A 14,896-nucleotide genomic window follows, 5' to 3' on the forward strand; every position below is an offset into this window, starting at 1 on the left:
ATACAATATACTTCAGGTTCCTGAAAGTCAATAAAGATGCCAGGGATGTCTGACAAGCAAGAGAAACCCTTCTGCAGAGAACTACGGGTAGGCGGTAGGGACGGGACGCAGAAGCTTGATCCTGAGCTTTCGCAAAGAAGCTTGACGCCATCTCCCTTTTGCTCGTTCGTCCGAAGGCCAAAGGCAACATAGTCGAGTTTGTAGAATACCGAGATACCTATATGAAGGCGCTCCCCTCGAGCTCTTCTGTTCCGTCGACACCCTGCCAGCGCAAAAGGCACGCCAATCTTATCAACGCACGCGCCCGCAGCAGAGGCCAAAGCGAGGGCGAAACCGAAAGGGCCGAAACGACCAAGACGGGCGGGGGGAATACGATCGAGCAAGGCCCCTCGATCCTCGCTCAGCGGACAGTACGGACGCCCCGCTGCCTGGTTGGGAGTTCCGATAGCCTACCTAGGTACCTAGGTAGTTGACCCGCACAGGCAGATAGGTGCGCACTGTAGCAGACGATGCCTGCTCTGGGCAGGCTCGTGGAGAGACATTCTCAGCAGCATCTGTGACAAGTGGGCGGTTGATACTTGATATTGGATAGTATTCATGATAGATGGAAACCCAAATCCTTTATTACCTGCATGTCCGAAAGCCAATTCATAAAGATTCAGTTTGCATCGTCCGACGGTGCAGCGGATGAACTCTGGGGTGTGTACAGTGCCAGCGCCTTCAAGCGGTGCTTTCTCCTTCCAGTCCCGTTTCCCCCTCCTAATCTTTTCGGTTCGGCACTGTGTAGGCACTCACCACTCCACTTACTGTCTCCCCCAAAGGTCTTTTTAGTTCGGCGCTATGTAGGCAATCACCACTCACCACCCCCGCCACCACTCACCACCCCCCGCTTACCACATTCCCACTTACCACTGAACACGTACCCACTTCCTACTGCTGTCGTTCGGTCTCGTTGGCTGCTGCCATCACTTAGGCTGGTCTTTTCCATCTCTATAATTAATAGGCCTCTCTCATTTCTCCCTCCTACAACCTTCACCTTTCCATACCTTCTTACCGTTCCAATTTCCACCCCACAGCTCGTACAATGTCGAGTCGCGCATCTAGCACATCATCGCCCGTGGTGCCATTGGAGCCCACATGGACAGGCTTCATACCAGATACCGGCAACGCGCTTGCCATCGTGGAGGCTGCTCTCCGTGGTCACCTCAATATGATTCCGCGGCGCCCTCACGACAAAGAGCGCGACGAAGTCATCCGAAGCGGCAATGTGTTTCTCTATGACCTGAATACCTCGGGCATCAAGCGCTGGACTGACGGCCGGGACTGGAGTCCTAGCCGCATCCAACATAATTGGCTCGTTTACCGTGAGATCGATCGCCAATCCAACGGCAGGAATAAGAAGGCAGCGAAGAAGGCGGAAACCGGCGAAATCACCACCGGCGGAATCACCAAAAAGGCACCCAGCTCTGCCCGCAACAACACGCAGAACATACGGGGTCACGGCGCTGGAAACCGAGAGGCTGCCGCCGGCAGGGTTATCGAGCTGGCGAATGGAAAAAAGGTCCCACACGAAGGCGAGATGGGCATGCAGAAGCTGATAGGCTCGCTGGTTGGGGGCTATCCCTTCAAAAAGGGAGGTCTGATCAAGCGAACCATGAGTTTCGAGTCGGAAAAATTGCATCTGCAGCTGGTCACTTACATGAGCATGGAAGACTATGCGTCCGGGCTTTACAGCACCCCCTATCAACACGCTCACATTCGTGACTGCTTCCCCCGACAAGAGCTGCTCCAAAGTAACTTCCGCTTCTTTTACATGGACGATCTGGGGCTCTTCGAGCCCATGTATGAACCAATGCGTCAACAACTAGCCTATCATCAGGCTTTGATCGCGAACCCGCCGGGCGCGGCCGTTTTTCACCCCCACTATGGTCTGGTCCCCCACGGCATGCCTCCTCCTGGTCTGGTTCCTCACGGCATGCCTCCTCCTCCTCCTCCTCCTCTGGCTCCCCACAACATGCCTCCTTTTGCTCTGGCTCCCCACGACACGCCTGCCCACGGTCTGGCTCCTAACGGCATGCAGGCCAGGATGCAGGCCGGGATGCACGAGCAACCCCCAGCACTTGACATGGTCAACTACCCCATGCAGGATCACAGCAACCCTCATTCTCCCGACTACCGACAGGATGCTTACACTCTGGGCAGCACAGGCCAGCAGGCTCAGGACGTTGGTGGTCAAGAGCCGAGGAGCTCGCTGGTTGGTCATCCAGCCTTGCAGACTCAAGCCGAAGATTATGGCGGTGTTCCGGATGCCCCATTTGGCGACAACTATGGCGCTGGCATGGCTGTAGACTACCACTCTCCCATGTACCAGCCCCATCACTTCCCCAGCATGCAGTATGGGTCGCACGCCATGGATCAGAATGCCTACCCCGGACAAGAAGGAACGTATCCGTCGCGGAACGGGTCCTATGATGGGGCAGATGGGGCCTATGAGGCTAGGGACATGGCCTATGCGGAGGGGGACATGGCCTATCCAGGACAGATTCTGGTGGACTATCTTGAAAACAACAACCAGCATCTCCCACAGACACCTGACAGCAACCACCTTCCTCCCTCCAGCACCTAGTGCTGATGATGATTACATGACTACATGACTGCACGACTGCATGACTCTATGACTGCATGACTGCATTGACAATCAGGGAGGGACGGCACCATTGCTTTTGAGAAGTGGTTGGAGTTGTTGGAGTTGGACTGGACGAACAGAGTTGGGGATGGATACTTTGCTTTTTGCAAGCTTGTTGCGCATGGAGGAGCTCAAGCACACTACACACACACACCACTGTTAGGGGAGCAATTGGAGGGTCTTGCGAGCTGACCCTAGCATGAGGGAGTCCCGAGCCCACACCGCAGTGGCAGCGATACTATGTATCTTTTCTTGCTTATATTTCGTTTTGGGCAGTTTTTTTCTTCAGGTTCGGATCTCCGGATGGGCGTGACGGAGAACAATGCGTTACTTGCAAAGGGATACCCGGCGTCTCTCCCTGATTGATATTTATTCTTGCTTATAGAGTGCGAGTTGGTTATTTTCGTTTCTGGGGCGAGGGAAAACAAAAATAAGAAACAGTACTACTTTGTCTACACACAGATAGATCGGATCCTATAGTCTCAATCACAGTTTCAGCGAGAAGCCTCCCGTTCCCCTCCCCTCTGGTGCCGTGTGTGAAGGAGGTGATGAGTCTTTGTGTGTTGGGCGCGCAATCGTGCTCAGACATTTGTTCCACCAACGTCATCGGACGGTCATCGGGCGAAACCTGCCGACATGACGGGCCCCGCTCTAACGGATGTAGTCGGCCGGCGGCCGGCTTGGCCGCCGGCCGACAGACTGGTGCACAGACATGGTCTGTGCTTTATGGCTCCATCAAGGAAATGCACATGCATCCCGATCGCAAAGAGCAGGAATTTCCTTATGGTCTGACAAGGTGACTTGGGCATTTGTTACTATCGGCCTCGCAACGATTTCGTTTGTTTTATTGAGCTAATCAGGACAGGAACAGAGAGGGCGAGTTTGAGTGGTTGTTGTGTTGGAAAAAGTCTTGGCTGTGACGACAACGAGGGAAGGTGAAGCAGGAGGAGATATCAACGGCAGGTCGGGTTTTTTTTGGGGGGGTTGTTGCGCGCTCTCTCTTTTGACCCGCATCATCTTTTTATTTTATTTTTTTAAACCACGACATTAACCTTGAGGCCTTTTTGAAGCCGGTCTCTCATTCCTTTTCTTTTGAGGGAACAACCTGCCTACCTACCTATCTACATCAGACGACAGTCTCCAAGTTTTTTGCGCGCGCGAGCAATCATTTGTGCTGGCCAGGGGGCAGTCTCTCTCTACCCATCATCCGACGGTTCAAACCTTGAGCTTTGTGGGGGTGGGGGAAAACGACCCTGTTAATTGGCTTTTCCCAACGATACGGGAATTCAGGGGATAGGAAAAAGTCAAAAAAGAGGTTTACCGACGGGACGGGGCCGGAACGAAACGAAACGAAACGAAACGACAAGAACAACGGACGGGTGTGTGGTTTAGATTGTTTTTTGTTTTTTTGCGTTGGAGCTACTGTGTAAAATCACATACGGTACTCGGGCTGTCTCTCTCTCAGACACATATCAGGGACAGTACCCTGCCCTTGTCAGTTACCTTACCCGAAAAGCATATTTCCCGAAAGTCAAATTCAAGACTGACGAGAGAACAGACGAAAAAAGGAAGGAATTATGATTTCTTACAGCTTCAGGGGTCTCGAGAGAGGTGGTGGTGGTGTTGTTGCTGTTGCTGGGGCGAGGTTATCGTCGACGAGTCCGTTTCTGGCAGTGAGAGGGCTGTCGAGCATTGCGTTACAGAGGAGGGTTTCGGCTGTTGCATCAGGTCAACAACCGCCACCACCGCCGCCGACAAGGTCAGCATCGTATCAATCGAGCAACCTGCTGTTTCGAACATTCACCATGTCCTCCCCCCGCTCCGGACAAAAGAGTAAACCCCCCCCTCCGCCCCCTCCCCTTCTTTTTGGTTACACCCCTAACTAACATCTCAACAGATCCAAAATCCCCAAAATCCTTCATCCCTCCACCCTAACGAAAAAGCTCCAGTCCAAGCTGCCGGCTGCTATCGTGCCGCAAAAGGAGAATATTTATACTGTCCCGAATATTCTGACGTTTTCTCGGATCATCGCAAGCCCCTTTATCGGCTATGCCATCCTACACGATCAGCACGCCCTCGCTCTGGGGCTGTTTGCCTACGCGGGTGTCAGCGATGCGCTTGACGGGTGGATCGCGAGGAGGTGGAAGTTGCAGACTGTGGTGGGGACGGTGATTGATCCGATGGCGGACAAGATGTTGATGACGGTTTTGGTTGTGGCGTTGGGGATGAAGGGGTTGTTGCCTGGTGAGTCTTTTCTTTTCTTCTTTTTTTTTTTTTTTGGTTCTCCTTTTCTTGTTGCTTCCAATTTTAACCCGGTTTTGGTTGCCCCCCCCTTTTTTTCATGCGGTAGCCTGGTTTCAGGGACTAAAACGTGATAACATGAGCTAATAATGGAGGAAACAACAGTATGGCTAGCAGTCCTCATCCTGGGCCGGGACATCGCCCTCGCCATCTCGGCAATTTACTACCGCTGGATCTCGCTGCCTCCTCCCAAGACGATGGCAAGATACTGGGATTTTAGCCTGCCGAGCGCGGAGGTGAGGCCGACGTTGATTAGCAAGTTCAATACGTTTTTGCAGTTGGGGCTGATGGGGTTGACGACGGTGGCTCCTGTTGTCACGGCTGTTGATTTTAGTCAGTCGTTGACGGTTTTGCAGTAAGTTTCTTTTCTGGGAAGAGGGGGTTAAATTGCTGATGATTTGGGATGATAGGTACATTGTCGCCACGACGACGGTTTGGTCGGGCGCGAGTTATGTGTTCAGCAAGGATGCGGTCAAGATTCTGACGCAGCCGGAGAGCAAAAAGGAGAAGGAGGTTGTGGTGGGGGAGGAGGAGGGGAAGAAGAAGTAACTCTGAGAGAGAAGGGTGTTGGGGGAGAAGATGAGGGTGAGGCAGTTGGGGAGGAAGGAGAGGGAGGGTTAGGTGGATGATGTGTGTGCTCTGTGTGTTTGGCGAGATGGGGCAGGGAGTTCAGGGGGTTTTCGTGAGTATTGTACATATCCCTATTGCGAGCATTAGCCTTGCTTTGCCCTTGTGGAGCATTCTTGTATATAGACCGTGAACTACATTAAAAAGTTGAATTTTCGTTTACAGTTGCTTGTATTGTTGTCATGTTATATACAAGATTCGAAACCCCCCCCCAAAAAAAGAGAAAAAAAAAACGCCGACGCCATGTTTTCTTCCCATCTAGCCCACCCATCCGAACCGATGCCTTGCTTTTAATTCCTCAGCAACCGATATATACAATATCCTACAAACACCCTTTTCTTTCCTACCTTCCTTCAACCCTTCATCTCCCCAACCCTAACCCTCCCCTCCACAGCCCCCATATCCTCCCCTTCCTGAAGGCCGGGCAGTTCCAAATCCAGCGCCTTGCTCCCCTTCCCCCCACCCCCCCGTTGGTAATCCCCCCCACCCCGTCTCCTCACATGCCGCAACAACATCACGACCCCATTCGGCGTCACGCCCTCCACCCTCCTCGCCTGCCCTATGCTTTCCGGCCGCGTCTCGTTCAGCTTTGTCTGTTCAGCTATGCTCAACCCAGTAACGGTGGTGTAATCGAGATCGGTCGGCAGCAAAAGATGCTCATCCCTCACCGCCCTGGCCGCCTCGGCAAGCTGAAACTTGACGAACGGCTCGTACACCGCCTCGATCGCGACCCTCTCTTGGGTTTTGGGGGGGAATTCCCCTACTGCGGGGAGGGTGGGTTCCAATGCAGAGACAGAAGATGACAAAGGGGGAGGGGAGGAAGACGACGAGAGGTTGGTGGTGGTGGCGTGCTCGTAGATTTTGCGAAGCATTTGTATACCTGACACCTTGACCCCGTTGATATCGGAATTTGTTTGTGGGAGCGGGTGGGTGGTTGTCCACTGCGGGGATGGCAAAATCGTGCTTTCGAGGAGGGAGTATAGGGCTGTAGAAGAGGACGAGGTTTCGAGGTAACTTTCCCAGCGGGAGGGGGAGATGACACCCCAGGAGTGGCCTAGGGGTGTGAGCCTTGCATCTGCGTTGTCTGACCGGGTGCGGAGGCGGAATTCGCTTCGGGAGGTGAACATCCTGTATGGTTCCGACACGCCCTTGGTGACGAGGTCGTCGATCATTATGCCGATGTAGGCGTCGAACCGGGAGAGTGATACGGACGGGAGGTTGAGGGCTGTTCGGCCGGCGTTGATGCCAGCGATGACGCCCTGGCCGGCGGCTTCCTCGTAGCCGGTCGTGCCGTTGATTTGGCCGGCGAGAAAGAGGCCCGAGATGTGTTTTGTTTCGAGGGTGCGTTTTAGAGAGCGGGGGTCGACGTAGTCGTATTCGACGCCGTAGCCGGGCTGGAGCATCGTCACGTTCTCGAGGCCGCGGATGGTGCGGAGGAGGGCTTCTTGGGCGTCGGCGGGGATGGTCATGGAGAGGCCGTTGGGGTAGATGACCTCGTTGTCGAAGCCTTCGGGCTCGAGCCAGACGATGTGGGAGTCTTTGTGGCCGAAGCGGATGATTTTGGACTCGAGGGAGGGGCAGTACCGCGGCCCTTTGACCGTCTCGCGGATGTGGATGGTTCTGTCGAGGTTGGCGCGAACGATGTCGTGGGTGGAGTGGTTGGTGTAGGTGGCGTGGCATTTGAGCTGGTGGCCGTCGACGTCGACCTTGTCGTTGAGGTAGCTGAAGGGCATGGGGGGGTCATCGCCGAGCTGTTCTTCGAGAATGTCCCAGTTGATGCTGCCCTTGGCTAGGCGTGGTGGCGTGCCTGTTTTGAGACGGCCGAGCTTGAAGCCTGCTTCGCGCAGGGATTTGCTAAGGCCAAAGGTGGCTTCCTCGCCCATTCTACCTGACGGGTAGGCTTCGAGGCCGATGTGGATTTCGCCTCCTAGGAATGTTCCTGTTGTAATAACCACCGACCTTGCCGGTAATACCTCCCCTGACTCTAGCCTCACACCAGTAATCTTGCTCCTTGCGCCCTCTGCCCTCTCTTCTTCGGTCAGACCAGCGTCGGAGACAATGATATCCTCCACCTTTCCGGTGACCACCTCCAGGTCCTTGTAGTTTGTCAACTCCTCCCTCATATGTTTCTTGTACAACGCCCGGTCGATCTGCGCTCGCGGTCCCCACACTGCCGGTCCTTTCCTCCTGTTCAGCACCCGAAACTGCAAGCCAGCCTTGTCGATTATCCTCCCAGCCAACCCGTCAAGCGCGTCGATCTCTCGGAGAATTGTCCCCTTTCCGATCCCGCCGAAACTCGGGTTACAGGAGCATACTCCCAGGTTCTCGAGGCTGGGTGTGACGAGGGCGGTGCGGGCTCCTGCTCGGGCTGCGGCCGCGCTGGCCTCGGCGCCTGCGTGGCCGCCACCAACGACGATGACATCGAATGGTCTGTTGGTGTATTTATGTTAGCATTCGTCTAGACACACAGGCGCGCGCGCAAACTGACCTGGCGGCAACATCCCCCACTGTCGCAAAGGCCCTCCTTAGCTGCACCGAGCGGCCAACTGGTGTTCGGCCGAGGCCCTGTGGAAGCCAGAGCTTCGTCATCATCTTGAAGGGTGCGCCCAGCCTTGGCGATTAGCTACCGTAGAGAACAAAAGAATGGAAGACGGGGGGGCGGCGTCACGATATTCGGCGCAAAGGTGGGCGGTTGGGAATTGAATCTCTGGAAAAATAACTGATAAGGAGTGCCGGGATGCGATAAGCGCTCGGGCCACCTCGCTGTTTGCGCCCAATGATTTTCACCTCGACAGTGACAACGTCTCTGCTTTGCTCGGGAATAAAAATCACTGTTGCAAGTGAGCCTATTATACGTGCAGGTCGAATGCGTGTTCATCGTAGTTTCAATTGAATCTGACAAAAAGAAAAAAAAAAAACGGTATCACAATTGGTTGGTAGTTATACAAGGCCGCCTCCAGCCCACCTGCCTGTCTCTGACAGGCATGGCTTTTCAACCAGCCAGAATGTACACACAGCGGAGAAATATTTGAGCCCCCAGTCTACCTTGCGCAGATCGCATCCATCCATTCCAGAACACATCATATCATCACATAGAGCCCGCTCATCCATATCATAGCTTTCTAGACTGTGCCTTACTGCGCCTACTCCTCAGCCGGAGCATCGCGGTTGGCGGGGCGGCGAAGAACCTCAAGGGCGCCTATGTTTGACAAACCGGCATTAGTTTTTGCAGAAGAGGCGAGAAAAGAAAGATAGACGTACGCTGCACAACACCCAAAGTTCTGACGGGCTTGCCCTCGGCATCCTCGTACGTGTCGATAGACGCCTGGCCCTCGACCAAGACCATGGTCCCCTTCTCGAGAGACAGGTAGAAATCACGGGCGTTGGTGCTGGTGGGGAAGACGGTGATGTTGAACCAGCTGGTCTTCTTGTTCTCGCCAGACCCGCTGTTGGAGGCTACGGCGTAGCGGAGGTACTCTTTGCCGTTGTTGCTGGCGCGGAGGTCGGGGGTGTCGGCGAGGTTGCCGACGATGGTGATTTTGGCATAGGGGCGCTGGGGGGTGGAGGAGAAGGCACGGGCAGCAGCCACCTGGGGGCGGGCGGCGGCGCGGGAGACGGAGCGGAGGAAGGCAGACATGTTGGGCTGTGGCTGGTGACTGGTTTGATATGAAGATGGCGGGGATGATCTGGATGGAATGCAGTTTTTGGTTTCAGAGTGATATCAGCGCTATCGATATCGTGTTGTGGGTTCTTCACTCAAACCCCTGTTCAGGTCCACGGTCGCGTCAAAACGGCGCGCGTGGGGGACCGTGCGTCGAAGCTGTGGAGCTGAGCTGCCGAACTCCCAGGTGCTCCGTGGGTTCCAGGGTTAGCCCGAGCGGTGTCATACCCCTGACTCCTTCCCTTTTGGGATTCATCTTCCTCCTCTGCTCACTCTTACTACCTCTCTCACTCTTCTCTCACTTGCGGAGCATCATGCGACCGACTTGCTCTGCTGAGTAGAAAGTCTTCTTATTCAGTCGAGTCTCAATAAAACCCACACCTGATCTTTCACACAATAAGCAAAAACGGGGCTGACCAATTCATAGGCACCACCACCTCGGCGATACTCCGTGCTGGAGAGACATCATCAGCAAACAACATCATGGCCAATTGATGATTCTCGATGATGAGTCGCATGTTCCCTGCCAATTGATCAGAAGTAAATTTAGATGCCGGGAACCACAGCTTCATGTCATGGATCTAGGTCCAGGAGCTGGCCCACCGGTCTTTGTTGATGCCAGGCCGAGACCCCTTTTCAGCTCCTGAAAGCTGCCCACTTTTGGGTCTGAATAGACTCTGAATAGATCAATAGACACAACATGGCGGTCTCAAACTCCCACTTTGCAACTTCACCACCACTTTTATCACAATAAGGAGCTCAGTTCGCGAATAAGTCAATAAGATGGCCAACACACCGAATAACTGAATAGCCCATGGCACGCACATAACCGTCCTGCCGGTTGCACCACATGGCAGCCGATCTTGTTCCTTTACTCTTTTCTTTATCCAGATCTACTACTTTCACAGCTTGATTGAGATCTTGACCTCTACTCTTACCTCTTCGTCATCATCGCCAAGATCGCTTTGCGGAATACCATCACTCTCAGCCTTGACCGTCAAGAACATCACTCAACAACCTCACCAGACCAGGAACCTCCCTCGCGAACACCGGCAGCACAAGTTGGAACATGGCACCCCCAACACCAGAGGAACTCGCCACGCCAGGCTTCAACAAATGGTCTCTCTATGGCTTCACAACAACCCCGGAAGAGAGGATCGGCCCCGACGAGCCCTACACCTACCCATCCCTCCAAGTGAACCTCTTCTTCCGCGTCTTCCTCGGCCTCGTCTCCCTCTTCATCACCTGGGTCCCAGCCCGTCTCCTCTTCCGCAGCGGCGAGTTCGCCGGCACCGTCCTCTGCGTCATCACCATGATCCTCAACTTCTTCGCCGTCGTCAATGCCCTCATCTGGCGAGACGACAACGTAGAGGAGTGGTTTGCTGGCTACGGGTGGTGTGACATTCAGACATACCTCAAGTTTGCTCTCGACACGGCCTTCAACATCTGTCTCTTTGAGATCATGCGGGGATTGGCGAGCAAGGTGGCTATGAACAGAGCTACTGCCTTGACGTCCAAGGAGAGGAGACGCAACAGGATTATTTCGGCGGCGGTCATCTTTACGGCGCCGGCGGTGCAGATGATTCTCACCTACTTCGTCGCGGTGGGCCGGTATAATGTATCGACACTGGTCGGGTGTGGGGTTTACTACTTTCCGAACTGGGTCTTCTTGGTGTTTTTCATTTTGCCTACGCCGATATTCTCTATTGGGGCGGCTATCATGGCTTGTAGGTTTTCTTCCCCTTCTGCCACTTTGTACACATCCTAACAAACATCACAGGCCTCACCTTTTACCGCTACCGCCTCATCATGCGCGCGTCCAATAAAGTGATGCAATCCCGCGACAGCGTCGCCGCCGCGCGCCAATCCCGCGTCCGCAAGAAGCTTTACTTTCTGACCCTCACCGTCATCGTCGTCGTCCTCCCGCTCATTCTCATCTTTTTCGTTAGAAACCTAAAGGTGGGGAGCCCATGGGACTTGTCTTATGACTTTGCCTCCTTCCACTATGGTCCCGACCCCTTCAACCAGTGGTTTGTCTCGTTCACCACATCAGAGTACATGAACTTTCAACAGCTGAGCATCAGCTTCATCCCCGAAGTCACCGGCATCCTGTTATTCATCCCCTTTGGCACCACCCCCGAGGCCCTCAACTCTTACCGCCGGGGCCTTCTCTTCCTTGGGTTGGGGTACATCTTCCCTAAGCTACGAGAAGAGATCCCGTTGTACCCCAGCCCCTCCTCTTCAAGGGGCAATTCGACCAGCAACTCAAGAGCATCGTGGTGGTCCTCCTTCCTCCGCCCCATCCGCGAAAACGCATCCTCTTTCATCGCGTCCCGCCGCCGGTCGACGACCACGACGGGTATGTCCAACAACAGTTCAAGAAAGGGGTCTATCCTCCCCACCGCGGAGCACCATAGCAATTCCACCTCTTCCCGGTCAACCTCTTTGCTCGTCAAGGAAAAAAGCACCAGCAACAACAACCCCTGGCCAGATCTAACAGCAGAGGAAATCGATCATTACAACAACCCGCACTCTCCTTCTTCTTCTTCCACTTCTACCTGCCCCCCAACGGGACGGAATCCTTTTCTGATGGCAACCGCCATACCACTCAACGCCACGCCCCTCCCATCTCGACTTTCTACCGTCCTCCCAAAGAAAAAGACCACTACTAGTCCCATTGAAGAGAAAAAAGTGGTTGACGTTGGGAGCGAGGATGTAGCGGAGCCCTGGGACGTGGGGCATCAGGCTTCCAATGTTGAGTTTGATACGCAGGTCTGGGTTGGGAATCCTAGGTCGGGGAGTCAATTGCCTTTGCCGAGTCCGGCGAGGTTTCAGCCTGTTGTGACGACGATTACTGCTGGTAGTGGGGATGGGGATCTTGAGGCTGGGGAGCATCAGCAGCAGAGGAGGGGGGTGGTCAGGGTTGAGACGAGGATTGCGCATACCCTGGAGCCGAGAGAGGAGGGAGAAGAACAGGTCGTGACGGTTACGACGCCGACACATGCGAGTTAGGTGCTTGTTGTGGAGAGGTCGTTGGTTGTTGTTAGTGGGTTGTGGGGGGGAGGGAGGAGGAGGAGTTGGGCTGGGGGGGAGGGGTATTGGGGTGTTTAGGGGGGGGGGATATCAGGGGTGGGTAGATAATGGGCCGCTATATAGCTATTATTGTTTCCTTGAGTCTTTTATTGTGTTTCTTCTTTTTTGTTTTTTTGTTGTTTCATTTTCATGGTGAAGAGGGGTCCGTTTACACAAGGCTGACCAGAATAGTGCGGCATAGCATTTCATTACATATTTCTTCTTCTGCCAGCACGCCGAGGGCTGGTTTTATGTGTCTATAGACAGATAATGTATCATAACACCAAGCTAACCTTGTCGACTTTGCACGGCTGTCAACTATGCCATTTACACTCCAATATCTTGCTGGATTAGAGGTGTGAGATATTGTACATTTATTGAAACAACAGGAAACACCTCTTCATGACCACATTGGATCACTTCCCAAGAAGGGCAATTATACTTGGCCAATGGACTTGATCCTTTCCCAAGTCAAACCTGGAGAAAGAAAGCACACACGCGATATAAAGCAACTTCAGGATCGCATCCTATCTTTCAACACCTCTAGAGCGAAATACCCATCCATGTCCATAAATTGGTTCTTAGTTTGAAGCTGCATGGTAGCCTGATTTTGAGAGCCGTGCTGCTGCTTTTAGACAACACACTGAACACTTGAGTGGGTTTGCCAGGTTGTTTGAAGCAATAAACCACGTAATCATGCCGAATTTCGAGAACTGCTAGAGGTAAGATTTACACAATAGGGCTGGCTTGTATTTCAGGGCATATTAGGGGCCTTTTCCCATCAGTTTGCATGCCTCGAGCTAACAAAGATGTCGGCAAACGAGGCGCTTGACCTAAGTATGCCTCGGCCAGTGACTGAGGTTCGGGGTGGTGTTCTGAGGCTAGAGCACTCGGAGGGCTGAGATGTGCTATGCAGTGGTGAAGTCTTGGTCTGGGTGCTACTGGCTTATTGGCGGCGTGACTCACTGCTGGTTCAGGGGGCCTTGTTACTGAGTTTGGCTTGCCGAGTGAGCAGTCTCTACATGGAAGGCAAGTTCACCTGAAATTGATGAAATATAAAGTTACCGATAGTTCTTTGACTTTTGAAGTAAACAGACACAGAAACCAGCAACAAGTGGATTATCCAACTCATTCTTGCTTCACACCGAGAATAGCACTCACAACCCTAACCCGACAACTGCAAACTGTTTGTGCGTGTGGTAACCCCACATTTTCACCTCTCGCTCCTCATCATCCAAAACTCACATTCATCTCTCATCCCAACTTATACAAAGTGAGCCTCCCGCATTTTGTTCTATTTCTCCCAACCAGACTGAATGCTCAAACACCTCAGTCCATCCCTTAAAACCGCACAAGACTCACCCAGCTAACCACCACCCTAACCAGCTTACTCAACCCTCACTTTCACTTCTCACCCCGCTTATTCACCTTCACAACCACCCCCCAAAATGGACGACAAAGCAGACCTCATCGCCGACCAACTCTCCCAAACCACCCCCTCATCCCGTGGCGGCGGTAAACGCGGTGGCAGCCGAGGAAGAGGAGGTCGTCCCGGAGGAAGAGCAGTAGACCTCTCCCGCGCCCTCTCCCGCCTCCTCCGGCACCAAGCCTCCAACGCCGGCATCGACCTCGACAAAGAAGGCTACGCCCCCCTAGATAAAGTCGTACGTCCCCCCTTTCCCCCTCCCCAACCAACTAACCCCCCTCCCCTCTAGCTCTCCTGGGGCCCCCTCAAATCCCTCAAACCAACCTTTCCTGAAATCCTCTCCGCAGTCAAAGACTCAGACAAGCAACGCTTCGCCCTCAAACCCCTCCACTCCTCAACCTCAACATCCACCGACCCAAAAGACTGGCTCATTCGCGCCAACCAAGGGCATTCCATCAAGCTCGACTCGGACGCCCTCCTCAAACCCCTATCCCTCACCCCAGACCTCTCAAAAGGCCAACTCCCCATCCCGCCCACCGTCGTCCACGGCACCTTCTTCGCCTTTTGGCCCCTCATCAAATCAACCGGCGGCCTCAAGAAAATGGGGAGGAACCACGTCCACTTCAGCACTGGACTCCCCGACGACGACGAGGGCGTCATTTCTGGGATGAGGAAGGATGCAGAGTTGTTAATCTACATTGACGTGCCAAAAGCAATGAAAGAAGGCAACCTAAAATTCTGGATGAGCGAGAACGGGGTTGTCCTCACAGAGGGAGAGGATGAGGAGGGGATAGTGAGCTCAAAGTACTTTAAGGAGGTTGTCGGGCGGGATGGGGCGTTGGTGGGCGTTATCTGGAGGGATGGAGAGCCCATGGATGGGGGTGATTTACCTCCAGGGTTGAAGATCAGGCAGCCTCATGGCAAGGGGGCTGGGAGGGGAGGGAAGCGGGGTGGGGGAGGAAGGGGAGGAGGACAGTAAAGATAATGCCACACGTCAAAGCTTTTTGGCGAGGTAAAATATTTTTTTTTTTTTTTTAAAAAAAAACAACATTTTACATCCAAAACAACAAAGAAAAACCCCCCAAAAAATGCTTGCTATTCAAAGCCGACGACTCTGCGGTCG

General features: G+C 53.7%; 6 protein-coding genes across 6 annotated transcripts; 4 read left to right on the forward strand and 2 right to left on the reverse strand.

Annotated features, from left to right (window-relative positions):
- Positions 1-1,084: 1,084 nt before the first annotated feature.
- On the forward strand, positions 1,085-2,626 carry TOS9 (Gluconate transport-inducing protein required for gluconate-H+ symport; the record flags this gene model as incomplete). The annotated part of the gene is made up of 1 exon (XM_062915892.1): positions 1,085-2,626. The coding sequence occupies one exon, from the start codon at positions 1,085-1,087 to the stop codon at positions 2,624-2,626; it is 1,542 nt and encodes a 513-aa protein (XP_062761896.1).
- An 822-nt stretch (positions 2,627-3,448) lies between these two features.
- Positions 3,449-5,778, forward strand: QC763_709040 (uncharacterized protein). The gene is made up of 5 exons (XM_062915893.1): positions 3,449-4,180; positions 4,245-4,520; positions 4,584-4,930; positions 5,093-5,342; positions 5,398-5,778. The coding sequence occupies exons 2-5, from the start codon at positions 4,264-4,266 to the stop codon at positions 5,534-5,536; spliced, it is 993 nt and encodes a 330-aa protein (XP_062761897.1). The 5' UTR covers positions 3,449-4,180; positions 4,245-4,263; the 3' UTR covers positions 5,537-5,778.
- Positions 5,779-5,835: 57 nt separating this feature from the next.
- Positions 5,836-8,206, reverse strand: MTO1 (Mitochondrial Translation Optimization; the record flags this gene model as incomplete). Its single annotated transcript, XM_062915894.1, has 2 exons — positions 5,836-8,044; positions 8,103-8,206. The coding sequence occupies 2 exons, from the start codon at positions 8,204-8,206 to the stop codon at positions 5,968-5,970; spliced, it is 2,181 nt and encodes a 726-aa protein (XP_062761898.1). The 3' UTR covers positions 5,836-5,967.
- STE3 (a-factor receptor) lies at positions 7,147-12,291 on the forward strand. Its single transcript, XM_062915896.1, has 2 exons — positions 7,147-11,002; positions 11,056-12,291. Exons 1-2 carry the CDS (start codon positions 10,345-10,347, stop codon positions 12,285-12,287), a joined length of 1,890 nt encoding a protein of 629 aa, XP_062761899.1. The 5' UTR covers positions 7,147-10,344; the 3' UTR covers positions 12,288-12,291.
- RIM1 (ssDNA-binding protein, mitochondrial) lies at positions 8,758-9,517 on the reverse strand (the record flags this gene model as incomplete). The annotated part of the gene is made up of 2 exons (XM_062915895.1): positions 8,876-9,517; positions 8,758-8,813 (listed from the first exon to the last, which is right to left on the reverse strand). The coding sequence occupies exons 1-2, from the start codon at positions 9,249-9,251 to the stop codon at positions 8,758-8,760; spliced, it is 432 nt and encodes a 143-aa protein (XP_062761900.1). The 5' UTR covers positions 9,252-9,517.
- A 1,106-nt stretch (positions 12,292-13,397) lies between the features above and the next one.
- TPT1 (tRNA 2'-phosphotransferase) lies at positions 13,398-14,785 on the forward strand. Its single transcript, XM_062915897.1, has 2 exons — positions 13,398-14,011; positions 14,063-14,785. The coding sequence occupies exons 1-2, from the start codon at positions 13,796-13,798 to the stop codon at positions 14,750-14,752; spliced, it is 906 nt and encodes a 301-aa protein (XP_062761901.1). The 5' UTR covers positions 13,398-13,795; the 3' UTR covers positions 14,753-14,785.
- The last annotated feature ends 111 nt before the right edge of the window (positions 14,786-14,896 follow it).

This window comes from Podospora pseudopauciseta (genome assembly GCF_035222475.1).
Source record: "Podospora pseudopauciseta strain CBS 411.78 chromosome 7 map unlocalized CBS411.78m_7, whole genome shotgun sequence".
In the NCBI taxonomy this organism is placed as follows: Eukaryota; Fungi; Ascomycota; class Sordariomycetes; order Sordariales; family Podosporaceae; genus Podospora; species Podospora pseudopauciseta.